The 26022-nt window shown below is 37.0% G+C and overlaps 2 protein-coding genes across 4 annotated transcripts; both read right to left on the bottom strand.

The window, feature by feature from the left end:
• Positions 1–2727: 2727 nt before the first annotated feature.
• Positions 2728–7183, bottom strand: yod1 (YOD1 deubiquitinase). Its single transcript, XM_015375360.1, has 3 exons — positions 7125–7183; positions 5701–5909; positions 2728–5311 (listed from the first exon to the last, which is right to left on the bottom strand). Exons 2-3 carry the CDS (start codon positions 5906–5908, stop codon positions 4617–4619), a joined length of 903 nt encoding a protein of 300 aa, XP_015230846.1. The 5' UTR covers position 5909; positions 7125–7183; the 3' UTR covers positions 2728–4616.
• A 2201-nt stretch (positions 7184–9384) lies between these two features.
• Positions 9385–24924, bottom strand: LOC107085138 (6-phosphofructo-2-kinase/fructose-2,6-bisphosphatase 2-like). Of its 3 annotated transcripts, none has more exons than XM_015375316.1 (17): positions 24659–24924; positions 24311–24415; positions 23695–23820; positions 22497–22593; positions 19619–19685; positions 19429–19503; positions 17348–17404; positions 17094–17218; positions 16726–16933; positions 15966–16112; positions 15335–15439; positions 15114–15243; positions 14965–15027; positions 14825–14889; positions 12521–12688; positions 11927–11949; positions 9385–10164 (listed from the first exon to the last, which is right to left on the bottom strand). In XM_015375316.1, the coding sequence occupies exons 1-17, from the start codon at positions 24702–24704 to the stop codon at positions 10095–10097; spliced, it is 1677 nt and encodes a 558-aa protein (XP_015230802.1). In that variant the 5' UTR covers positions 24705–24924; the 3' UTR covers positions 9385–10094. The 3 variants fall into 3 exon arrangements, with proteins under 3 accessions (XP_015230802.1, XP_015230804.1, XP_015230803.1); XM_015375318.1 differs by having other exon boundaries at positions 24769–24924; XM_015375317.1 differs by lacking the exon at positions 11927–11949.
• Between the last annotated feature and the right edge of the window lie 1098 nt (positions 24925–26022).

Genomic DNA, 26022 nt, shown 5'->3' with positions numbered 1-26022 from the left:
ATCAACCTGTCCATCCCAGGAAATCCCAGGTTATTTCGACACCTCTTGGCAATACCCTCTGTAAGGTTTCGGTCATGAAGGTTTTATGACCAATCAAACTCAACGATACCATGCTGGTTAGAACAGGAGCTGGTACTTTAGGTAGTATGTCATAACTAGAGATAGGTGGAGTACCAAACATTGTACTAAAGCAAAAGTAGCACTAACTCAATCCAAGAAATGACTCCAGTAAGAATAAAAAAATATTTTGTTAAAAGCTTACTCAAGTAATGAGTAACTCATTATATCTGATTTACTGTTAAAATTATGTAATAATACAGATTAAAATGTAAAGTTATTTGCAAATTCAGGTATTTTAAAGCCTATAATTAAATAATTGAAACATATGAATAATGTAATTGAAACCAAGGGAAATTTATTTGTATTGCACAATTCAGTACATGGACAATTCAAAGTTTACATGAATTACATAATAAAATAGAAGAAAATAAAAGCGGGTTAAAAGCAAAAACACTTAGAAAACAAATAAAACAATTGGGCCAAAACAAGCAGAATAAAAACAAGTAAAACAAAAACAGGATAAAGAAAGTAAAACATTTGGAGCACAACCTTAGACTAATACTCCAGTTGGCAGTTTAACTTCTAAACAAATGGGTTTTTAACTTTGACTTGAAAGAACTCAGGCTTTCAGCACTTTTACAATTAACAAATACTTCAGTCAAAAGTTGTTGAATGGATATTGTTTCAGACAAGCTTGATGGATGTAGCAGCCAAATATTTCACTCAGGAGTAGCAATATTTTACTAAGATATACCCAAGTAAAAGTATGGTGCAGTAAAACTACTTCTAAGAGTATATTTTTGTCCAAAAGTAACTCAAGTGCAACTAAGAGAATGTAACTAGTTACTTACTACCCACCTCTGACAATATCTAACACTGATTGTGTGCCGGGCATTGGAAATGTCTTCATCTTTGAAAGGACTGTGGACCACTTGGAAGCATTCAGATTCTTTTTCTGCATTGGTTTGTGTGTTTTTTTTAAATTACTAAAAATATTATGGACGGGTTTTAGTGAAATTTTCATAGCAGGTGCGTTTTGTGGCTGGCAACAAATGGTTACATTTTGGTGATGATCCGGATCACCATGTGGATCCAGCAAGTTTTTGAAAGATTCAGTGAGTACAAGTATTAACTTAAGGTGGAAGTCACAATATTTTGGGGGAAATTAGCTATTTACATAAGTGCTTTTCTAATTTCATCCTGTTTTCCTTCCAGACTGTGAACATGGTTGTGGTTTTCCTGCCTTATAGTGAAACTGTCAACAGTCTTACTGTAACTGACTGTATAGACCAGGGGTCTGCAACCTACGGCTCCGGAGCCACATGTGGCTCTTAATAGTGTCTAAAAGGATGTAAAGAACTAATTAATGTACTATAATAACAAATGTCAATCTTAGAATTTTTAGTGGTTTTTAATAGAGGATATTTTAATTGAATTTTTCTAAACAGAATGACATTAAAGAACCAGAAATATGATTTTAGAGCGATTTTTCTGTTTTATTATTTTAAAAGCTAAAAAATACAAATAAACTGTTGGTTGCTTAAGATGGAAACTGATTTCCTATGGCAGATATGTAACAAATATAATAGGATTTTAGTAAAAAGTCATTTTTTACTGGAGTAACACATGTCCTGAAAGCCTGAGTTCTTTGAAGTTAAATTTAAAAACCCTTTGACCGTTGAAGTAAAACTATTAACTAGCGGTCCAACTGTTTTCCTATTTTATTGTTTGATTTATGTAAATCACTTTGATTTGCTTTGTGCTCTATAAATACTTACCTTGCTTTACTTAGCCAGACTTGGATATGAATGGTTACAGGTACTGGTATCGACCACATTATTTCTATTAATTCAACTGAATTCAGTGGGCTCCATGCAGAACTCATCTACTTCCTGAACTTAAAGCAGCTTTTTTGTTTCCTGTATTTTATTACTGGATGACCTGATTAATCCAGTTGTGTCTGGCCATGGTTAATGATGTCAAGCACACCTTGATTAATCACTTCATACAGTAGAAAAATATTTTACATAGCACCACTTCACTACATATCTCAATGCAATTTACAGAGACAATTCAAACAGATCAAACAGTGAGATTGCAAACAAACTGGTTGCATCCACTCATTGACTCAAAGGCAATCCCTGTTATCAAGATCCTGATGACTGAAAGATCTGCCTTCCATTTTTGTTTTAGAAATTCTAGGAACCACCAGTAAGAAGTCTGCAGATTGAGAGCAAAGTGCTCTGTTAAGAACATAAGGAATGATCATTAGAGCTTAGCCATTTAAGGCTTTATAAGGGCTTCATTCTGGATTTAACATGAAGCCCATGAAAAGAAGCAAAGATAGGAGAAATATCTTTTTAATTCTCAATTTTTTACTACAACTTTTTTTTTAAAGCCAACTGTGGCATAAAAGGTTAGTTTTGATGTATGCTGTTATCATTGGATTGATCAGAGATGAATTGTTAAAATATTTAGAATGAAGAGAAAGGAGACAAATTTAACTTTTCTACCTGAATTACTAAAATAAATTATCTCTGCACTGATGTTCTAATTTACTGAGATTCTGCTAAAAATGTAAAATTTCCATTTTGATGTCTCCAGATCTTTTTTTTTTTTTGTAAATAAAATCCTAACCATAACCCTGACATCGTTAAAATAAGACTCAAACAATGATCTTTGGCTATAGGTTTTATTTCTGACAACACTTGAAGAAAAAAAAATAAAAAATCAAGTAAATCCAGTTATTCCATAGTGCTTTGTTTGCAACATTCATTGTTGTTAGTTATGAAAACTTGGTAAATACAAACAAGTTACTTTATTGTTTCACCTTAATGCAAACTCAACACATAATCACTGCTAGGCAGAAAACATAATTTACATGATGCACAATATAGGTATAAAAACATAACTACTCCTTTCATCACACATTAACCCCTGCCACCTCCCTTTAATCATTAAGAAGTATTAGTCAACTCTTCCACAGTCAAACTCACCATCTTGGCAACAACTTAGTACCGATATTGTAGTAAAATGTGTGTAAAAATGAAATTCTGGTCTATGCCAACGTTATGCGACAAGATAACAGCCTAAAAAAAAAAATCAAAACAAAAAATCAAAATAAACCTTTTCTGACCTGATGTTTAAAGAACAGCAATTCCGTGCAAAGCAGTGGTGCCTGATTTAATCATAAAATGTGAGAACATGTGTCCAGTTGTGCAAAATGACAGTAGATGACTGGCAATCTTGAGCTAACATGCACCAAATATCATAAGTGTTTCCTTTTAGCACACAAAAAGGTGCAGTTTTTGTTGCATTAGCTGTTAAAGGGTTTTCAACCTAAAGATTTTAAACCTAAATCATAGTCAAAACAGTGAGCAAAACCCCTTAAATATTAGATAAGGTAAACAATTAAGGTTATTTAGCAAAACAAGATATAAAAGACAGTTCCAAGCAAGGCGATTGTATACACATGCCTTATAGTTAGGATTTCTAGTCCACACACTATACCTCTCACGATATTCTGTTACTACATTTTTAGTACATTTTATGTTTTTTTTTTGTATGTGCAGCAGTTCAAAAATACAAAAAAAAAAAAAGAACTCACAGCATGATATGCAAAACCTGGAAAGCTAGAAATTCAAACTCCTGAAAACCTGTTCAACCACTTAAAGAAGTCATGAGCCACAGATTTTGTCAAAGTTTACAGCACCGTCATTTTAAACAACTCAACAAAAGAAGATTACTGGTAAATTTTATTGTTTACACAATAACCAAAAAAACAACAACACTTAAGTTAATTCTGACACTTAGCCAAGTGACACTTTAGATTAAAACATAAGTCTTAGATTCTGATGCCAACTGCTCCATAAACTCAGTGGGATGTCAAAAAAAGCACATGATGATGTAATACTCCAGCTTAGCTGTAAAACACACTTTGTGCTCAACAGGTAGATCTCTGAGGCTAGCTAAATGATCACTTCCTGACATTTGTCTGCAAATAGGAAAAAAAACAAGCCAACACTATAAAACAAACACGGATAACAGTCATTCTTGCTGTGCTGCGTTTAAGACAACCGTGAATCGGATCACATCGCAGGACAAATAATTCTTAGTCATCGTTCGGATCGCTTTGCAGAGAATGTTTGGTCAGTCGCGGTTTAAGTAGCTGTAATTTGGTACGTTTTCAACTCAAAGCATAAGCCACGTTGGTTCCATCAATGAGTATTCTCAACAGACCAAAACAAATCCTAAGAATTGTTTGCATATATAATTTACTCCACTGGATCATCTGAAACGATCCATTATCGACCCAGATTGATGGATTAGTAACAGAGTACTACAGTAGCGGTTTTTACTTTAAGAGCTTTCAGCGGTTAAAAAGTAATACTGAACCAATTAAGAGGCTTAACACAGTGTCTGAGGATTCTGCAAATATGTCATAGGATAATGTGAGGTAGAGGAACACAAGCAGGCCAACAGACTTTGCTGTACACGAGGGCACAGGAGTAGGAGGTGGTTCTAACTGTGAAAGGGAGGGAAGGTAACACATACTTTCACACTTCACCGAAATTGGTGTGGCCTGTTTCCTTGGCGTGCTCACGGGCCTCCTTTTGTCCCACCAGGCCTGTCTGGCACACCATGCAGCGCAAGGCAAAGCGGTTAACGTCTGTGAACTGACGCTTGCGGCGAGCCTCATCTGCCAGCTCAAGGGCTTGGGCCAGGATTATGTCATCGGTGGTAGAGAAGATAGTCTGAGGAGGAGAATCGGAATTGGGAAGCTCTTTTTGCAGAGGGTCGTAGTGAATGCCGTCGTAGATGAGTAAGACGCGTTTTTGGTAGCCAGCGTCCTCCCCAAACCTGTCTACCCGAACTGTCTGAGTGTCCACCACACAGATCTCACACTGGTAGAACTTGGACAGGATGGACACCTCAATGGCGCCTCCCCAGGTGTCATCCCGTCTTATCCAGGAGCAGTACTCCTCATTGGTTTTTCCCAGCACTGCCTCGCAGTAAGCTGTAGGGTCACTGGACACTATCTGAGCGATAAGGCTGCGCATTTCAGGGGCACAAGCGGGGTCGTACACACCTCCTTCCACAACATAATACACACTGGTGAAGAGGCAGGAGTTGTCAGCGGGGACCACTCGGCGTGCTAGCACAGGTGAGAGTTCCAAGTGAGGAGCTTTCACGATGGGATGGTCCTGAGGTTTTGGTTTGTTCTTTTCCTCCTCAACAATCAGTGTGTCTCCTGTTTAGGATGATGAACCAACGACAAAAAACAGATTCAGAACAAAAGAAGAAACACTGCCTTGAATATAGAGAAAAAAAAACTTTAGCTCATAATGATAATTTTAGATAGTTTTAATGTCCAAAAGACATTTTTATACTCTTTGTGGAAAGGTGCAAGCACAAACTCAGCCATCAAAATTAAAATACGTTAGTTTTTAATGAGCTAAATATCAAGTTAGTGCATATATTATATACCTGAGCATTTAAATTGACCCCTTTTTAACATTTGTTAGTTTAAGCTGCAGGGAGGGTCAGATCATTAGCATTTAACAAAAAAATATAGAAAAAAACACTTTTAAATAGCTGATTTATTCACTGTGTGTTATCTGTATATGATTCAAAACATACCTGATTTGATGGGATAGTCTTTTAAATGGGCATCTAAGTTTCGAAGATCGAGGTTGGATGGTGGGTAACCAATCATTATCTTCTGCACATCACATGGTATCCCTGTTAACTCCTCCACCTTACTCTTCAGCTCCTGGACGCAGGACTGATGAGTCAAGCCTTGCATTATGTGGCTCCCATTTTTGGTCTTACAGCGAAGCCGCAACATCCTGCCAGCAAATAAATGATCCAAAGTTCCACATCACTTTGTAAAGTTCAGGGTTATATCCTTACTGAAACTATTACATGTTGCATGCACAGTCTCAAATAGGAAAATACCCACAATTCATCTAACTACATGAAAAAGCTCGACATAAACCAACAATTCAACCAAATCCACACAAGCGCAGTGTGATAAAAACGTAAGCCAATGCAGTTGTCTTTGAGAGCTTTTCAAAATGTTCTTCCATATCCAGCCAGGATTACTATATCTTCAGGTCTTTAACTCATTTTATCTTTATCAAAGTCGAATAAAAGAACAGGTTATTTTTTATTAGTTAGTAGTGCCGCTTTGTTAAGTCTGATGGCAGCAGGGATGAATGACCTACGGTAGCGCTCCTTTTTACCAAAGGTGTGTAGAAGTCTTTCATTAAAGGTCCTGCTCAGCTCCTCTACAATCTCTACAATACTTTAAGAAAAAATATAAATGGCCTGACGTTTAACACCATTTAAATGCATATTTCCGAGTCTATTATGAGCATTTTGACAAATTGCATGAAAGCCTCTTTAGTTTGTTAGGCTTTTCTAGCCAAGTCTTTGTGGGAAAGTTGTACTAATGCTGATTTCATGATCATTAAAGCCATTTATTTGACTAAACTGATAAGAGCTATTTTAAAACTTTATTCTCCGAACAACCCATATGAGATCCTGTTATTTCATTGTATACTCAACAGTAAGCCTGGGCCCTATTCTTTAATTGAACGTTTTAAACAAAGTGACACTGACTTGAATAACAAGAGAACTGCTGAGCAGCAGGACAGTACACAATCCACTGCTCCATTGCTTTTGTTTTGGTCTCTTTGTTACAGTTAACTGCTTCATTGATTATTATGATCCCAACTCCAAACAACTAAGCCTCAAACTAGCAAAATTAGATTACTGCATTGCAAACCTTTAAAATGCTGATTTTAAAGACTATGGGTCCAAACGGTTAAGGCTGAATCATTGAAAGAAGAGGTTAAGGCTAGCTAAACCTCAATTGTTAACTGTGCTAACAATAGCATGCTAACTTAGCCGTCAAGCTATCTACGTCCGGAGAACTGTCAGAGCTAAAACTTTACAAGGGATTAGGTTCTTTGATTAAACATGTCATTTGGCACCTTTATAGTGTTACACGGTTCGTTGAACATGAAAAGAAAGCAAAGTGTTTTATTTTGTTTCCCTACCTGACGTCGACTCCTACCCTGCCTGCCAAACCGAACGCGCACAGCGAGCGGACGTGACGTTCTTCTTCATCTTAACGGAAGTGACGTTACTTTTGTTTGTATTATTTTGGTTTTATATTTTTATGTGTAGTTCTCGAGCTAGGTCTGTTTATTTCTACTCAGTTCTATGAATAATTATTATTTTTTTTTATATAACTCAATGTGTATAATTTGTGTTGCTACATTGTGTTACTATTGTGCTTTGATTTGTTTATAAATTACTATTTTGTGCTCAAATATTTATAGTTGTTACTTTTTGTTATACGCTGTTATTGTTTTTAAAAGTTTATATTTACTTTTTCGAAAAGTCTCTCTGTTAATATGCAAGAAAACAAAACAACTAATTCACACAGAGCTGCCGATTAACCTAACAGTTTTTTTGAGTGTTTTGGACTGTGGGAGGAAGCCGGGATACCCGGAGAGAACCAACATATTTTCAGGGAGAACATGCAAACTGCATGCAGAAAGACCCCAGGACCTGCAATGCAGCAGTTCTACCCACTGTGCGACTGAGCAGCCTGTCCCTTGGTCATCCATTCTAACTATAATACTGTATACAGCTGAAATGTATCACAGTCAATAGTCTAGTTGTTAAACATCCTCTGTTAGGGTAGCAGCAACAGTCAGCTAATGAAGCTCAACTGAAAATAAGTTTTGGTTCTGTTCCAGAAACTTCCAGGGCTGATTTTGCCAAGCAGGATGCCAGCATAAAAAAACAACAACAAACAAAACAAAACAAACACAACAAACAGTTAAGAGACTTTTCCCAGGGTGTTAAAACCTGAATGTCTTCAGTCAGTGACTTTTAGACAAAAACATGTAATAAATAAGACTGTACAAAGTTATCAATGAAAACAGTTTTGTTTACACTATAATATATATATTTATAGTTTACACTATAAAATACTGATTTGCATTATTTTCCTTACTAGGATATTTCAAGGAGTCATCACCTAGAAAATATTTTTCCATGTTAAAATGCATATGTCGGTTTTTATACGAAACCCGTTTTATTTATTTTTTTTCTATCTCGGCTCATTGTGCAAACCAGAAACATATACAAGAGCACGTTTTCCTCAAAGTCTGGTTTTGGTCTTCCTCCTTTATTGACCTAAATACTGAAAGAGTGCTAACATTAGCCCACCTGGTTATCACCATTCCCATATCTACTCCACCAAAAAGGGCCAACCACAATCAGGGACTCACCTTCAGTGTTGCTGCTTGTGTATTTTTTTTTTTTTGCCTATTGAGTTAGAACCAGGAAATAACGGTAAACGAACCATGGAAAACTGCTAATGTCTTAAATGCTACATCTGCAATAATATGTTTGCACACAAGTCCAATTCTCTTGTGCAAGAAAAAACAGGGGTATAAAAACGTGTCAGAATGAGCCGTATTTATTTTATTTAATCAGAAATATGAATTGAAAGTCAACTTTAGATGGATTGTAGAAGTAAAATACCAGGTTTCTTTAAGGCTACTGATGAGTGACATGAATAGCATTGATTGACCCTTCACAATGGCATCTCTTAGCGGGTTGGATTTATTAGGCAGCAAGGGGAACAACTCCTCTTCAAAGTTGATTGGATTAGAAACAGTCAAAGGGATTTTGGTATCTATCAAAAATGATCTGAAGGAGCAGGGAAGAACTTGGTTATGGAAAAGCATGGCTGGGTAATGCATGTGAGGAGCAAAGGCTGTCCTGTGTGCCTGAATCCGTAGGATGAGTTACTGTAGCTCAAACAGCTGAAAAGCTAAAGACCTGTTCTGATAGAAATGTGTTAGAAAATACTGTTGTGGCCCAGCTTTGATGACACAAAAAAGTGGAAATCCACAAAGGCCACAGATGCACCATGGACTTATTTTACGCAGGCAAAAGAAAATTGTTCCAGGTAAACTCCTTTAGTTTTGTCAGTTTATTTTTTTCGTCTGGCAAGCAAACAAAAACAGACAAACATTTTCCTCCATGTTTCTCTTGTGCTGGTAAAAAAAACCATACGCCCACCCAGATGCATGCTGGTCCTACCACTGACTGCCTATTTATAAAAAAAATTATTGACCTAAATTAATCATAACTTACCAAAAATAAAGGAACATGACTAAATTACCAAAAAACATAATCTCATAACAGATATCAAACAATAAAGTAAAATAAACTTAGCTAGATTATGCACAAAAACAAAAAAACATTTTTAATTATTAACAAAAAATTATTGGCTCCTACAAATACAGTTTACCAGAGTTGGTGGTGCTTTGCGCTGTATGCTGGCCACACTCCCATGACTAAATGATGTATCCAGACGTTTTTCTTTTACATCTTTGAACAAATAAAAAGGCTTTAAAAGTGCAGAAACAAATAAAAATACCTTTATTCATTTTAGCCACATTCTTTCCACTTCAGACATAAAATATCCTCATCCGATAAGAATCATTATTACAGGTTTCCAGAGCATATACATATATCTTCATTGTAAAAATATTTCTATATCACCCATTTTTGTACTATAATGAAAACATAATATTGATTACATTCTGTGATAGATGAAAATGTAATTTCTAGGAATATATATTTGAAATTTACTAAGGCATTGCTGTATTTAAGAAATAAAAATGGCACCAAAGCTCCAAAGTACTGCATGTTTGGGTGACTAATAACTTCTGGTGCACATGCAATACTGTATATGAAGTCAGTGATAAGAGTTTCTAGACTAAAACCTCAACATGCAGAGAAAAGACAGAGTGCTTGAGATAAACAGCAACATATTATTTTGCATTATCATGTTTATATCTCAGAAGGGAATTGTCCTGCTCCCTGTAATCCTATGGTTATCTAGAATATGATAAAAAATCAAAAAAGGAATAAGATTTTCTATTGTTTGGCTCATGAAAAAGCTGATAAGCTGTGAAGAAAAGCGGAAGAGGATCCAACCTTCAGTCAGAAACGGACGCAGCCACTAGATTCTTCGCTGCTGTCAAAGTCGAATCCTTCACACAGGGACTCCTTAGTAAGAAAAACAAATGTAACCAACATTTCAAAATCAATTTGTCACAACAAAAAATGTAGTTTGGAGGTACTGTCAATTACTCAAGAGGCTCAGCAAATTTTAAGCCTTACTGTCTCTCTGTAACATATAGACATTAATGAATAAAATGAATAATTAATGTCATTATGGTCTAATGCTCTAATGTTTAGTCTTGTACTGTACAGCTTTCATACAGTTCTGGACATAAGTTAAAATACGCTTGTGAAGGATTTGACTGATTTTCAAGAATCTTTATTTTTCTGGAGTAAAAATAATATGTTTAGACTTTATAAGTATTGATTGTGTGAAACAGGTTACATTTTTTATGAACTTTCTCTAATCCATTAGTTACATTGATATCGACTAATTTTTAGAAAGGGAAACATGTTTTTTTTCCCTTCAAAAAGCCGCTGGCATCATTCTTTCTGGATATTTGAAAACACATTCTAGCTTTTTAAAAACTGGTAGAATTCATCAGAAAAGTTCAGGTTCTTGTCTCGTTTACATCAGTATGCGGCAGGCATTTGGCTTGTCCATGCAGTCAGCTCCTCTTTTGTTTTGGGCCCTCTTAAAATCTCCCTAAAACCTGTTTTTCTGTGAGTAACATCAGAGTTCACCATCTTCTAGTAAATGGACAGCTTGAGCTTTAACAGTTCCTAGGTTGCTCTTGCACATCCTCAACAGTTTATTTTCATTTGAGAGGGTTTTAGTCAGGTGCCTTAAAACTCGGACACAATGCGTGACAGAACAGGGTTTCGAATTAACGTAGGCTGACATTATACTTCTGGAATGGCCTTCTCAAGCCCCAAATCTTATCCTCTTCAAAATGTTTGAGTTATACTTAAAAGCTGAATCTATGCCAGGAAAAAAAAAAAAAAAACATCAATGACCAGCTGTGTTAAAATGAAAGGTAAAAAAAAAAAAAAAAGCCAGAATTATGCCAAAAGCGGCAACAAAATGACTTGGATTATGGTAGAAACATTCTATTTATTTTATTATTCCCAATTTTGTAGAGCTGGTCGTCTTTATTTACAGTATATTAGGCAGAAAAAAGCAGAGATGCAGAGAGTTAAACTCGAGGAGCAACAGCCTCCATGTATGCTGCTCACGCCTGCGGCATGCCGCCAGGGGAAAATCAACCAAATATGGGCAAAAATATGAAATAGTTTAAACTGGTACGTATAACTCTGACCTGTTTGGAAAAGGTACAATGAATTTAATCTGATATATATCTACAAAACTACTCAAGCTGTAGTCATATAAACTCTTCATCATGGAAGAGAAGGACATCATCCAAATCAGTTTTTAAAAGCACCAAATATGGACATAAGTGACCATTACCACTGCATAAAAAACAACTATGGTAACTGGAACTGTACTGAAGCAGACATTGATTTATGGCATGAGTTTAATAGGTAAATACTTTTGGTCAATATTTTACTGATTCAGATAACTCCACTACAAACATTTGTATAAAATAGAAGCACACATTCAGTACTGTACAATACGGTGCTTTTGATGGGTTTCTGATGCAAAACAAAGCTGATAGTAACTTTTACTGGACAGGCTAATGTAAATAAAAGAGAATCTAGATCGACTAGAACCATATACATAAATTAGACCATAAAAAATATTAATTATTACACAAATGTATAGATATGGATCATTAGACATTGAGTTGAATTATGGGTCAGAAAATGAATGGTTGGCTACTGGTACGACATGTCTAAAAATACTCACAAACAACTGCCTCCTGTCCGAGTCTGTAAGACAGGTTTTGAGGAAGCGGAGAGAGAGAAGACAGACAGAAATGTGGAGAAAGACAGAAGCTCTGTACCACAATGCCAGGCCAATGATTGCACGGTCCTTAAATCTACCAGTACGTTTGCAATATTAGGAAATACTTTTGTTTCCCCTTCAACTCTTTGCTTGCATTTATGTTATATAATCATATAAGTGTAATAATTTGTAAATAAATACTTCTAATGTTTGTGTGTCTTTGGGTAGCAGAAAATGTAAAAAAAAATAGCAAGGAGTTGGCATGCTGCGCTGCACATTCAAGCTGGAGACAGTGTTTTGTGAGTAAAGGATCATGCAGGACAATCAGCAGAAGGACAGAGCAGCTGTTTCAAGATGCAAAACACGCCCTGAGAAAGAAATACAAATGCAGCGGTGACATTTATAGTCATTTGCAACACACACACACACACACATCAAGAAGGTCCAGAACTGAGGCAAAAGGACTAAACACAGGGTCACAATTGTGGTGGGAGGTGACTGATTACAGGTGACGCTGACAGATTTAGAGAGTCAGCCTGTAATTCTGTCACTAACTTGGCTTTGCAGACTCTCCGGCATCAGAGCCGATGGGGTAGGGGCGAGCGGTAGCCATGGCTGGTTGCCAGCGCTGTAGAGCCTGGGCCGCTTGACCTGGTCGTGACTTGACAAGGGAGTGTAACTATTCCTCCGATGTATGAGAGCAGACTCCCTTGGATTTTTACCCTGGTCAGAAGATGAAATACCGCAAGTGTTACAGGAAAAAAAGATGGGGTTACAGATGAGACGGGAGAAGCACCTGAATGGACACAGCCATTCTAAATACCTGGACATTAATCAATAGAAACAGTGGAGTTCTGACAAAAAAAAAAAGAAAGCTTTTATTACTGAAGTAAAGCTAGAAGGCCTTACTAAAGCGTTTGTGTCCTCTTAATTGTTGCATCGTAACAACAACTGTATTTGTATCAAACAGCACAAAAATAAACAGATACGTGTGAAATGGAAAATAAATTATACACTTATTGCAACCTATTCCCCTGGATTGGGATAATGTCTTGCTAACGCTAACCCTTGAAACATTGATCTGTATAAGGAGGCTGTTCTTGCAAGAGTGGTTGACTGGGGGAGATCCTCATTCTTTAATTATTATTAAGTAAAGACATTTTTTTCAAATAGTCATGGAATCAAAATCAAATTACGGATTTCTTTAAAACTAATTAAAGAATTATCTTTATCAGATTCTCCATCTTTCTCTAAAAGGTATTTAAGGTTTTCTAGTTTCCTGCTTAAAATTCAGGGAGTGTTTTGGAAGGCATGACGTTTTTACCAGAGGAGAGCCTTAGAGGTCCACAGGTTTATAATGCATGAAAAGCTCATCTGCCTTGCTGTGTGTTTCCTGAACGGGGCCACCTGTGGAGCTGTTTGATAGTTGCCTTTTGTATCTCTGCTTCTTTTTCTATGCCTGCTTCTGTCTCCTTGAACCCACTCGCACCAAGTCTGGTTCTGGTTCTGCTGGAGGTTTATTCCTGTTCAAAGGGAGATTTCCTCCCCACTGTAACTACAAGCATGCTTTGACTCAGGGATTGCCTTCAAGTCAATGAGTCGATGTAATCAGCTAGTTTTCCGTAGCTAAAAAAACTTTTAATCAATCTGACTCAATGATCTGGTTGAATTATCTCTGCAAAATGACTTGAGATTCAATTCAATTCAGTTTATTTATATAGCACCAATTCACCTCAAGGCACTTTACAGTTCACCAGATCATCCAGTCAAATTGATTCAAAGTTTTCTATCTAAGGAAAACCAGTTGATTGCATCGACACTTTGACTCGAAGGCCAGATGAGATGTGTTGTGAATTGGTGATATATAAATAAACTGAATTAATTAAAAACAGCCTGAGTTAAATCAGTCAGACAGCTCATCCTTGGGTCTTCTTGGGCCCCCTCTCATTGACCTCGATCGGGTCCGTCCAACTGTGGCTCTGAACTTTCTGTTCCTCAGCTTAGTCGACATAAGGTTTTTTAATTATTTGTTCAATCCAGCCTCCAAGCTGTGTTTCCAGGGAGGCACCGGCCACTTCCATTTTAGTTAGAAACGTGTCACTTCCTTTCATTTGTATTCAGACACCAACTGTAACCAATTAGAAAAACGTTGGTCTGAAAGATTAAGAAAGATACCAACGCATAAGAAAAAAAAAAAAAAAACAGACATTTTAAACAGGTTGATTAAACATTTCTGTTTTAAGAATTAGACTCAGCTTTTCACTTCTCTGTGTTTTCTGCTCAGTCCAATGTTTTCCATCCCATTAAACACAGAGACAGGGAATCTATCAAAGTTACATGACAGCATGTGGAAAAGGTTGACACTTTAACACTGTATTTAAGATAAAGTTCTGGACTAAGTTTAACAGCCTGCCTTTTTCTTTTTAAACACACAATCATTAAATCAAGATGCAGTCAGATCCATGATAATAATCAAGTCAGCCAAGCAGTTTAAATGATCAGCCACAGCTTCCAGGGAGCTAAAATATGAGTAAACATAAACTTAAAACAGTTTTCTGCTTGCAGCTCAGGCCAAGCTGATTAATCAAAGTTAAAGATAGAAAGGGCAGAAAAGAAGTGGGCTGTAAAGAAAGGCTTCAAGGCAGCAAAGCCTCGCATGGAGGGATCCAATGCAGCTGTGGGGTCATTGTGTTGAACTAACAGAAACAACAAACGACACCCGGGTCGACTTTGAATCAGATTCTGGTCATTTGAATCCAAATTGATAAAAATACGTCACATTTAAATCATTAACTCAACACAGCAGCATACACATTGGTGAATGAATTATAATGATCTATTTTTCAAACTCCAACTTACAAGTGGCCGGTCTCGGTGTGTGTTTACCGCCTCCACATTTAGGTAAAACATCTCCACTTTACAACCTGAAAGAAAAAGGAAAACAACAGGCTAAAAAACACTAAAGGCCTCTATATTCATGGTTATTGGCACAGACCTACCATATGCAACTGGAGTTAGCTTAAGCACTGTGTGGAGGGGACATTTCATGTACGGCAGATCATCTGGGAAATAAAGTACAAAGGTTATCAACATGGTGTTTGCAGGTTCAATATGTTTTAGTGTGCGTATTTGCTATTTTTTTTTTCACCTGCACCCTTGTCCAGGAAGTAAGCCAAAAGACAACGCATCACCGCCTGGTGGCAGATTACCAGCACATTGCCTTGTCTCTCTAACTCCATGATAACTGGTTCAAGACGCTGCACAAGATCTTGGTAGGACTGATAGACAGTTAAAAAAAAACGACAAGAAGAGTTGTGTAAGAGCAGCAGCTCAATCAGCATTCACTTTCTATAAATTACTGGAGTTCACCTCTCCTCCTGGGTAGCGGTAATGGTATTTATCCTGGTCTCTCAAAGCAAACTCCTCTGGAAAAGTCTCCTGGATCATTTGGTAAGTCATCTCCTCGCACACCCCCTGAAAAAAAATACAAAAATAAAAGTCAAGTAACTTTCAAAATTATATATCATTCGTTACAAAATTAATAAAAACATCCTGACCTGTGCAAAAAAACAGGAATACAGAAGCTTACCTGCACCACTACTATCATAGCATGGCATCTTTAGGGTTTAAAATGGCTGGTTATTACATTCAAAGCTTGGCTCTGCCCTTTGTTGTGCTAATATTAATCACATATGAACATAGCAAGGTGATTCTTATTTTTTTGGCTTGTTGTACGGAGTGATGCAAAAAAATAAATAAACAAAACCTACACAAGAAATGGTTTTGCAGTTTGTGAATCAGAGACATTTCTGCACATTTTCTCACATTTTCCTCTTCTTATTAAAAAAGTAAATCTCAAAACTAAGCTTACATCTTTTCAACAACACCTTTAAGGGAATTTTCAAAATTCTAACTCAATCATTCTAGAAGCTTCATAAAGCTAATGTGCTTATTAAGTGTCAGTGAAATAATCAGTGGAATCGGGCCCCTTGGTACTGACCGCATCGATCTCGTTGAGGATTTTCCACTGCTCGTACGGCACACCCAGCTCTTCTGCGGTCTGGATGGTCCTCCTCAGCTGGCTTGTCCACACCTTCAAGTCCGACAGTTTGTGCTCATCAATGAAATCTCGCAGGGCGTGGGCAAACTGGGCATATGAAGAGGGGAAGGAAAGCCAGGTCGTTATGCTGAATTATTTTCCTTCATAATGATGCTTTATAGGGAGCAACAAATGAGAGGGATAAAAGAAAAGGTGGAGGCATGCATTCATGGGCGTTAAACGGCCATTTTCCACACATATACTCTTCGGGACCATGATGTGCTTTTTTGGACCCCATCAGAAGAACCGCTGTACTTCAATTAAGGATTAGGTTTAGGACTAAGGCTTGAATTGAGTTTAGTTTAGGTTTAGGCTTAGGTATGTACTAGTAACTGTAATTGTAAAAAAAAAAAGAGAATTATATACACTCTTCAGACCATCTCCACATATATGCTGTGAGGACATTTGGACATTTTGAATTTAAAAAGCTTTCTGGATGGGAAGTGAAATGTCTTCAAATTTGAAAACAAATTCCAGTGGATTGCTTTTATTTCTTTTTTGGAATGACTATGAGCTGGATGACTGAGAATCTCCACCAGCATATGCTGGGAGGGTCTGCCACATGAAGGCCCGATGACATACATAAATACATGGATACTCCTGCAAGGCACTGTAGACTCTGGTCCTCAGCTTGAGTGGAGAGAGAGCAGCCCTGTTGTACCTGTTTTCCTCTCGGAGAAAGCTCAGAGTCTCCTCCGATGCGTCCTTCCATGTTGTGGTTGCTCTCTCCGTGTCGACACAGGTAAATGGAGTGTGAGTGCACGTGGATGTTCATGAGGTAATATACTATCTTGCTTTGGATGTAGTCCTGCACTCGGTTCACCAGGAAACGTTGGCCCACATTTATAACCTTGATAAAGGAGAGGTCCCTGCAGGAGACATTGGGTAAAATGAAATAACTGCTCACTGTCGCCGTCCAGTGTTTCATGTCTAAATCACAGGTTCTTTCAACATCAATTTTGCTTGAAGTTACCCTAAAGGGAGAACAATAAGTGTTTTCTGTGTGAAAAAAACTTGATAACATCCTACTTGTCATATTGGTCTGGATCTAATGGTTGATAGGTGACCTTGTAGCACTCTATCCGTTTCAGGAAATCCTCCATTACCCTCTCTCTGTGTTTCTCAGGGTAGTCTGGACTGGAGACTTTAACTTCCTGCAACGGCAGTGTTTAAATACCTCAAACAAGCAGTGCATCTCTCATTGTGAACATTAGTATCTCAGGGCTGTAATGAAGATCACAAGACACAGTCCAACCTCACAGACGAGTGACATGAGGTCATACCAGAATATTGGCAGCAATAACGTCTGGGTCGTCACACACCGACTCCACAAAGAACACCTGTTGGAAAAAGGGGCAGATCTTCAAACATCATTCATGAAATTCAACTTTAACAATGACAAAGTTTCCTTAAAGGAAAATCTGCAAAGATATATTAAATATTTTTAATCCAAACGCTTATCTTTGTTATCTTTTACATTATTCTCATAAGGCATTGAGTCAAATTTCATGAGACTCTTGGAAAATAAATGATATAATATAATACTCAAGCAACTGAAATAAATCAAAGAAACATATACTGACTATATAATGTGTTTTGGATTGAACTTTAATTTTTTATAACACTATTATAAAACACATAGAAAGTTACACTGACTGCTATTTGAGATGTTTCTTCTTGGTATTGTTTTTAGGTGCAACCACTCAAAGCTGAGGCAGCACTTTAACAGGCAAAGTCAATGACAAATGAAAAATATTAATTCTGTGATATTTTTTCCTTTTTGGGATGCTGTCCAGGTTCATAAATATTTGAGGTCCATTTGGAAACATGATCTGAACTGAGAGGCAATAATCTCACAGAAAACCAATGTTTGCACTCAGTTTTTGTTTCAGCTCATGCATCGGTGATCCTTAAGACGCCTGAGGAAATGTTCTCTTTTACCAGCGCTAATTACTGAATGTAGAACAGCTTCTCCAGCTGTCTGCAAGGGCATGTGCATCAGACATCTCTGACATCAATGGAAACATCCCGATAAAATGATGCTCTTTATTTTCACCTGCTGCCAGCCAGCACTGTCTTCCTGTTGCCTCTAAAAGAGTTGACCTATTTCTATACCGCAGTTTGTGGAAAACAGGCGCAGGCAACAATGCTAAGCATGTCTTCACATTCATAGGAGGCGGAGCTAAGAGGGATAGCTTCCCACCAGACACCCGAGTATTTCAGGTTCATTTAGCTAATTCAGGCCTGGACTTCATCAAACAGGCACATAATGAAAGAAGGGAAAAAAAGAAAGTAATGAGAAGGTGCAATAAAGCAAAAAGGGTTTGGAGAAAGGGAGATTTAGTTTGTCTCTTTGGATAATTGCCCCATTAGTTTTATGTTACATTTTTGGACTTTGGAGTCAGGCTGAGCTCTATCCTATCAATACAACAACAGCACACTAACAAGGTGTGACAGAAAACCACAGAAAATTGTAAACCTGATCAATGCTGGAAGACAATAAATACATAAAGTTCAAATCATTGCTGGATTTGAATTTTAACATGAGACCAGAAACAGAGAATATACTGTAGGTAGAGCACAAAATAAAAATGGATATGAAAATACTACACTTCTGGAGTCCATAGAGTCGGAAAATTGTTATTTTCCCCAAAAATCTTATTTAACTTAAAAGGGTGAATACAGCCCAATCGAAGAAATAAAGATGCCAAAGATGGATGCTTCTCCCTGGGGTTTCAGTTGGGGTATTTCTGATTAAACGGGGCAGGAATCATTCCCCAAATACAATTTCCTGTACTTTGCTCTGTATTATTTTACTTTAGATGTAAAGTTTGATGAAACATGCCAAAATCTCAGCACTGCGGGATATATACATATAAAAAAAGAAAAAAACTGTTCAAATGCCACTTCAAACAGTCAGAATTTGTCAGTTTTCAAGTTTGCAGGGACATTTTACATCACTATTTAAAATTGACTTTTAATATTGAAACTTGGCTAAATGACCTCTGTCCATGTAAAGGATAAATAAAGTAAAGGATCTGACTTTAAAAATGCAAAATTAAGACTCAGATCAAGATTACAAAATCCTAGAGAAAAATATGATATAGTCTTTGAAAACCACAAATAAATAGTCACAACATCTAGTTCATTTGCCCAAACTCCCTTCTTTTCTTACCGTTAGATGTGTTTTACAACATGTTCTCCAGTTATAAAGATCTCATGGATAAAAAGGTAAAACAGAGTACAATTCTTGTTGCTGCATTTCACAGAGAGAAATTCAAGGCTAGTTTAATAACATGTAAAAGCTCAAGGCGGCACACTCTAATCACACAAATGAAAAATGATAATTAAAAAAAAGTTTTACCTTGAAGCCATTTTCCTTCACAAAATCTTGAATAAGATCCCGCCTTTCCCTCGTCGTGTTTGTTGCGTCAAAAACCTGACCATGGAAAAACAGGGCAGTGCGTCAAGATCGCTTCTTACCAGAGAGGGTTATGTGATTAAAAGGTGTTGAAAACAAACCAAATGCACATAAAGATGGAGAGGAAACTCACTGCAATCTGACCCCACTCCTCTGTTAGGTAGACCCTCACGTCCTGCAGAGCCACCAGAGCACACTGCCTGTAGGGAGGGAGGTCAAACCCAGTCACTGAGATAAAATGTCTCATTAAGGGATCGATATCAGAAATAGGTGAAAATGATGTTATAAGGGTTCTGTGCTCAGTTAATCTGATTAGATTAACACATTTCTAATCACTCAGTCGAATTTCAGTTAAATCCCTTTAAACAATTTTTATGGGAAAGAATTTGAAATGTTGTGTCTAGCGATGGAAAAAACATCCTTCTGTACTTATCTACACCCCTTGTGTTCATTTACTCACTTACATTTACTAAAGTAACAATTTGAAAAAAAATTACCTTTAGGAGTAGGTTTACTGTGCTGTACTTTTTACTTTTACTAAAGTAATATTCTTGTAAAATATTGCTACTTCTACTTGAGTAAAATCTCTGACTTTGTCCTCTGTGACTAATTTGAACCATTCAAAAATCAGGTAATCATACAGTAAACAGTAGATATTAACAGTGGAAGTTTTTTACTTGGTCCTAACATTTATCAGAATCAGAATCAGAAATACTTTAATAATCCCAGAGGGAAATTACTTTTGTTACACGCTCCAGTTACAGTTTTATACAATATATACACACATCCAACTATACAATATAATAAAGATAAAAATAAGAATAAAAAGAGATAAAATATATACACATATAGCTCTTCTGTATATATATCTGTAGGTATATCTATGCATATGTAAAAACTAAATCCAAATAAAGTGAAAACAGGTAAGGATTCGTTTTCTAAGTTTTATGTTGGAAAAAAAATTGGTAAAAGTATTTCTTCTGCACAAATTTGTTCTTTTATATTCATGACGTGGCCTCAACTGTAAGAGGAAAGCAAGCATAAGGTATGTTGCTGATCCCACGTGTGGAATTTGCTTTTAGAAGCCCGTGACTTGAATACAAAAGTGGTTAAAGCTCTTATCTCTACACGTGAAACTGGCAATCCTTGGGCTGCAAAAGCAAAACAAATCCTTCAGGGAAATGGTGGGAACATTCGGAGCTGCCAAATTAGCAGTTTGTTCCATGTTCTGGTAAAAAGGAAAGAATGCACTGGAGAGGCAAGGACGCCTGGAGAAAACAGCACAGCTGAATGATGAGAAGATGCTTCTCATGTTAAAAAAAAGGTCCCATCCAGCCAAATGAAAATGTTTTCGAAAAGGTAAACGTATCATTATCCAAATCTAGGATAAGCCTCAAAAACAGAATGGACAGAGTATATCTGGAAACAAATCCCAAAAACAATGAGAAGACAATGCTGAGGTATGTTGATAATAGGAGGGGTGGGGTAGGGTATTCTTTTGTTTTGCTGCTAAAGCCTTAGGGAGCCGGAGGACAAAGGTACCACTTTTCATCACTTTTCTACATTCTATTTATATTCTCCAATTTTGAAAGATTTTTTAACTAACTCTATGTTCTCTTTGCTTTTTCTCTTCATATTAGCTTGATCAGGCCTGGAGCTCTGTTAAGAGCTTCAGGCTAGATGAAGCTTAAGCATACTTAAGAAATGACACCATCCTGAAAGAAGGCATCAGCTGGGCTGCTGCTGCCAACAAGTTGAATTTTCGTATACGTAGTTTGACGAGTTTGGCCTTTTTTCTTTGTTTAGTCCTACATTGGTCTTTTTGAGGCCCCTGTCTTTTTGAGGCCTTGACTAGAGGCGACTCATATTGAGCCTAGTTTATCTAAGGATCTTCCTCTTAAAAGGGAGTTTTTCCTCCATCATTACTGCATGCATGCTAAATGTGAGGGATTGCAGCAGAGTCATGACACAATGCTGAATGTCTGCTGTTGTCACATGCTCATCCAGGAGGAATGAATCCTGCAAAGTCATTGACTTAATTTAACCAGCTGGTTTTCCTTAGACAGAAAACTTTTAACCAGCCTGTCTGGATGAATGGATTTAATTATCCGTTAAGTGTTAGGATGTGCTGTGAATTAGTGCTCTATAAATAAACAAATCTGAATTGAATTTACTTTTCCAGCATTGAACGTAACCTTGTGAAGCTCACTGGTTACAATTTATTAATCCAAATGTAGAATGATTTGAAAAGAAATCAGAAAAATAGTTTGGTGATTTGATGAAAAGATTTACCCAGGAAGTTAATCTTCCACCATCCTTCATCTCCAAACTGTAGTGGCTGCAAAGGAATTCTTAAATTACCCCTGCTTTTCTTCTCTACTGCTCTACAGCAAAAGCTAATATTACAAAATGTGTAACTACTACTAGAATCTTTTTCACTGCACCCTTCTGACAACAAAATGACTGAACTGGAGAAATATTGATACACATCCGACAGCTATGCAGCCCCATGGAGGACTTATGTCACTCTGATGAGTGACAGCAGCAGCTTGTTTCATATCTAGGTCACAATTCAGCAGTGGGATGCTGTCAAGTGTTGGTCACTTTTACATGATAATTATGCATTTAAAATCTGAATTCATTTACTGTAACTGGAAAAAGAGGGAAGAGGGCTACTTGCTACTCACTAATCATCTTTAGGAGCTCAATGCATATTTAGAGTTGACATATAGAAAAATCTGGTGGTCATAATCTGTTTTATTCCTCTGTGTGTGTGTGTGTGTGTGTGTGTGTGTGTGTCAGGTTGGACTAACACAAACATTTGGCTGACTGAACTTTGATTGTGGGCCAGAAAAATAGCTTAGTCACTGATGCAGCGGAAGAGTGCTGGATGGAGGAAATGAAATACGCAGACAGCAGAGATAATACCCCTTGCCATCACACAGAAAGTGAGTGCACTTCGTAATGATGTCACAAGAGGACACAAGATTCGCCCACAAAATAAGACTTACTTTCTAATTTTCATGGCTTCCTCATTGTCGTGGCGGAAGAAATCATAGGATTTATAGGCTCTGACTGCCTCCCTGCGATACACACCCAAGTTAAACACTGTGGAAAAAGGACACTCCATCAACATAATGCCAATATGGTCATCATAGCTCACATTGTTCTAGCAGTAGGGATATTTTGTTGGCTGTTTTACTTAAAAAAAAATACTGATCATAATCTGATGGTAAAAACTTCAAGTTCCTAAATAATATTTTGGCAGATTGCACTTTTTTTCCAATACAAATTCACACGTGGATAAAACAGATAAATAATGTTTTTTTTTTTGTGTAAATATATAATTTTATAAATTATGAAATGATAGGAAGTGTGTCAGATGGAATCTTTGTTTCTCTTTTTTTAATGTGTCCCATTGGGAGGCCAAGGTACTTTATTTTGATCAATAAAGTGCAACCCAGTTCTGTTTGATCCATGAGCCAAAAGCAAGTCCATTTAAACAACTATTAGAATAGGAATCACTGCTTATGTAAGAAAAGCATACGAACCATCTCACTATGCTAACTTTGCTATATGTTTTAAAAAAATCCTGAGTCACCCGTTATTTTTTTTTTTACTTCAAAATTGTTTGATTATGGTTTAAACTGTTTGTATTGAGGAGTATTTCTTAAGATGTTCTAAAGGTCTGTAAGAAGGTTTTATTTAGACTCTGGCTGCTTTTAAACTCATCTTTTGACAAATTCTAATACCAGTCTTAATGTTTTTATTTTTAAGTGATTGGTACAACATAGAAAATGCAGCCATTGTCTACAAATAATATTTGAAGACTTCTAAAATAGCCTGAAATACTACTGATAAAGATAATTTCAAAAACCTATGTCCCCATAAGCAAAGAAAAAGTGCAGCTATGCAAAAATATTCTTAATTTACTTTTTGTCCTCTAGTTCTATTTTTTCCAGAAAATCTATTATTTATTTTTTCTTTTATTGGTTATAACTGTGCTATAAGCTATGTTTTTGAGTTTCACCAGCTAAATATAACTTGGAAAACAAAAAAAATATATTTTTTTGATGTTACAATTTTCCAGGTTGATGGAAATATGCAAAAATATAAAATAGAGTAGACAAACTCAGCAGGTCCACATAAGATATAGATGAATTGGAATCCCTGAGCCAAATTACAGGGAAATCAGTCACCATGTTGTACCTTTGGTCGGGACTCCAATCCAGTTAAGATAACGTGTGAGTTTCTTTGACATGTAGGTCTTTCCTCTTGCAGGCAGGCCGATCATCACAATCATAGTTGGAGAGTTTGTCATATAGGAGGCCCATGCTGCAAGGATGCAAAGAAGATGCATTATTTATAGCTACAGAAAGAAAAAGAGGTTTAATATCTAGGCCACTGTGTGTAGACCGGACAAAAATAATTGTCTCTTCAGACACAAATATCCTTTATGGTCAGAGGTCCAAAAAATAAATTAGAAGTACAAATATCCTGGGAATGAAAACCAATTTTCCTAAGAATAATGGAAAGAATGTGTCACATTAAGTATTTTTAAAAAGTTGGTCATAATTGACCTTTTGTTCATCTTTGCCAACAGAAACACCCCCAGTCTTTCTCTGACCTCTGAGTAAATTGTAGTTTTAAGTAAAGAAACTTAAGCACAAAAGATGTGATTAAAAAAACATTTGTAAATTGGATCTGGATTGGAGAGGACAATGCATGGGCTCACATTACAGATGCACCTGTGGAGTCTTGATGCAGTCATGCACAACTTGTTCAAATCTAATTCTGGGAAACCAATGGGTTTAAGTTCACTTACAGCATTTCTTCTCATTCCATCTCGGGTCCATTTTCTTTGTCTCATTGGAGTTTGTTGAACCTCCAATTTCTCTTTGGTTGCTGGACATGTCTGCTTGGTCTTTTTCTAAATAAAACATATGCACACTCTCAGTGGAAACATAGTCCAAACTGATCAAAGAGGAATAATAAATGATAATGAACATTTAATGGATTACCGTAATGCAAAATCACAGGAATAAAAAAATCAGACTCACCAGATGGCTATAAATAACTTATGGTTATGACTTTATGTATCCTTGGCAACATTGCATGCAAAATGATGGACCAATGATGCTGCTACAGCATCATCTATTAAAAATCATCTCACCATCACAAGTATACGATAGGACCTCTGATGTCGGAAATGTGGGCATATTTAGGAAATAATGTAGAAAAGTCGCATCTCCTTCAGCACAATATGGATTGCTTTAATTTTACCTGACCGCTTAGGGAATCTTTGGTTCTTTAGCGCCGCCTCTGAAGGATTAAATGCGGATGAATCCCCGGATCAGCAGGACCGACAGTCTGCAGCGACCGCTGCGGTCGGAGGAGCCGGTCTGCTCGGTCAGCCTGTGTCCTTCGTGTCCTCAGCGCGCTGGGCTCCGTCCAGGCTGGAGGTGCGCCTCCACGTCACATTCTGTATCTTTACCGTAAAGTTGAGAATAGAAGAACTGCGGCATTACTCGATAGAGTACAGCATCTGCAGCAGGCTTCTCTGCAAAAACATGCCGACGTGTCTGACTATTTGGGCTCAAAGATCAGTGCTCAATAAATATATAATATAAACAAATATAAACAAACACAAGCAGGATTACATTAATGATTCAGCAAATAATAGGAACATTTATTTATTTTTGTATAACTACCATTGTAGTTTACAGACCCCCCTCCCCCCCAAAAAAATAAATAAATAGGCAAATTTTTCAAAATTCACTTAAAGCAACAAAGAGGTTTTAGTTACTGAAATCTTTTGAAATTGTCATTTCATTGCCTAAGCAGTAGTGGCGCACCGATGCCATTTTTTTGCCCCAATACCTGGCTGTGCAGTATTGGCCAATACCATATCGATACCATCTGTTTGAAATTGATGTGTGTGTATGTATGAAGAACTTCATACTACTTGGATGTAAAATAATTTCCATCATGGCTTTGTCAAGCTGCTGCCTACCTTTGTGAAGCAGGAAAAAGACTAATACAAAGTGAATCCAGTAGAACTTTGTATTGCCTTCCTGGAATTGGTGACAATACTTGAATAAACTTTTAGTTCTCAAAACGGCCTATTTGTTGGTGCTCGTCGATACCGATACCACCATTTTAGTGCTGGAATGGGGCCCAGTCTGATACTGGTATTGGTGCAATACTACTAAGCAGTTTTGAATAATATTGCTGAACATTACTGATTCTTCCATGGAACCTCTCCCCACCCACAACATGTGGTCTAATTGCTTGATAAGCTAGATGTCTACAGAGTGCCTGATCCAAGCTCATTAGTTTAGTGGAGGGAAAAATTGTGGTAAATAGCAGGATGCACAGACAAGAAGAATTACCAGTCCTGACAGAAGACAGATGCATAGCCCAGTTAAGTTGGACTAAGCATTATGAAAAGAATCCAGCTGTCATCCTTCACATCACACAGTCTTTCACGTCCCACATCAATAATGGCACTCCATCTATTTCTACCTTGCTATAACT

Source organism: Cyprinodon variegatus, unplaced genomic scaffold (genome assembly GCF_000732505.1).
Source record: "Cyprinodon variegatus isolate N-32 unplaced genomic scaffold, C_variegatus-1.0 Scaffold117, whole genome shotgun sequence".
In the NCBI taxonomy this organism is placed as follows: domain Eukaryota; kingdom Metazoa; phylum Chordata; class Actinopteri; order Cyprinodontiformes; family Cyprinodontidae; genus Cyprinodon; species Cyprinodon variegatus.
The sequence above is the reverse complement of the archived record's forward strand: the minus strand, read 5'-3'. Positions and strand labels throughout refer to the sequence as shown.

Bases quoted from the DNA above. Each gene is read 5' to 3' on its own strand.
- LOC107085138 (XM_015375316.1), bottom strand. From the start codon at position 24,704: ATGCCCACATTTCCGACATCAGAGGTCCTATCGTATACTTGTGATG. The intron at 22,594-23,694 runs GTACAACATGGT...CTTTTTCCACAG, and splicing joins GATTGGAGTCCCGACCAAAG to TGTTTAACTTGGGTGTGTAT. The intron at 19,686-22,496 runs GTAAGTCTTATT...CCCTCCCTACAG, and splicing joins GAAGCCATGAAAATTAGAAA to GCAGTGTGCTCTGGTGGCTC.
- yod1 (XM_015375360.1), bottom strand. From the start codon at position 5,908: ATGTTGCGGCTTCGCTGTAAGACCAAAAATGGGAGCCACATAATGCAA. The intron at 5,312-5,700 runs GTATGTTTTGAA...CATCCTAAACAG, and splicing joins AGACTATCCCATCAAATCAG to GAGACACACTGATTGTTGAG.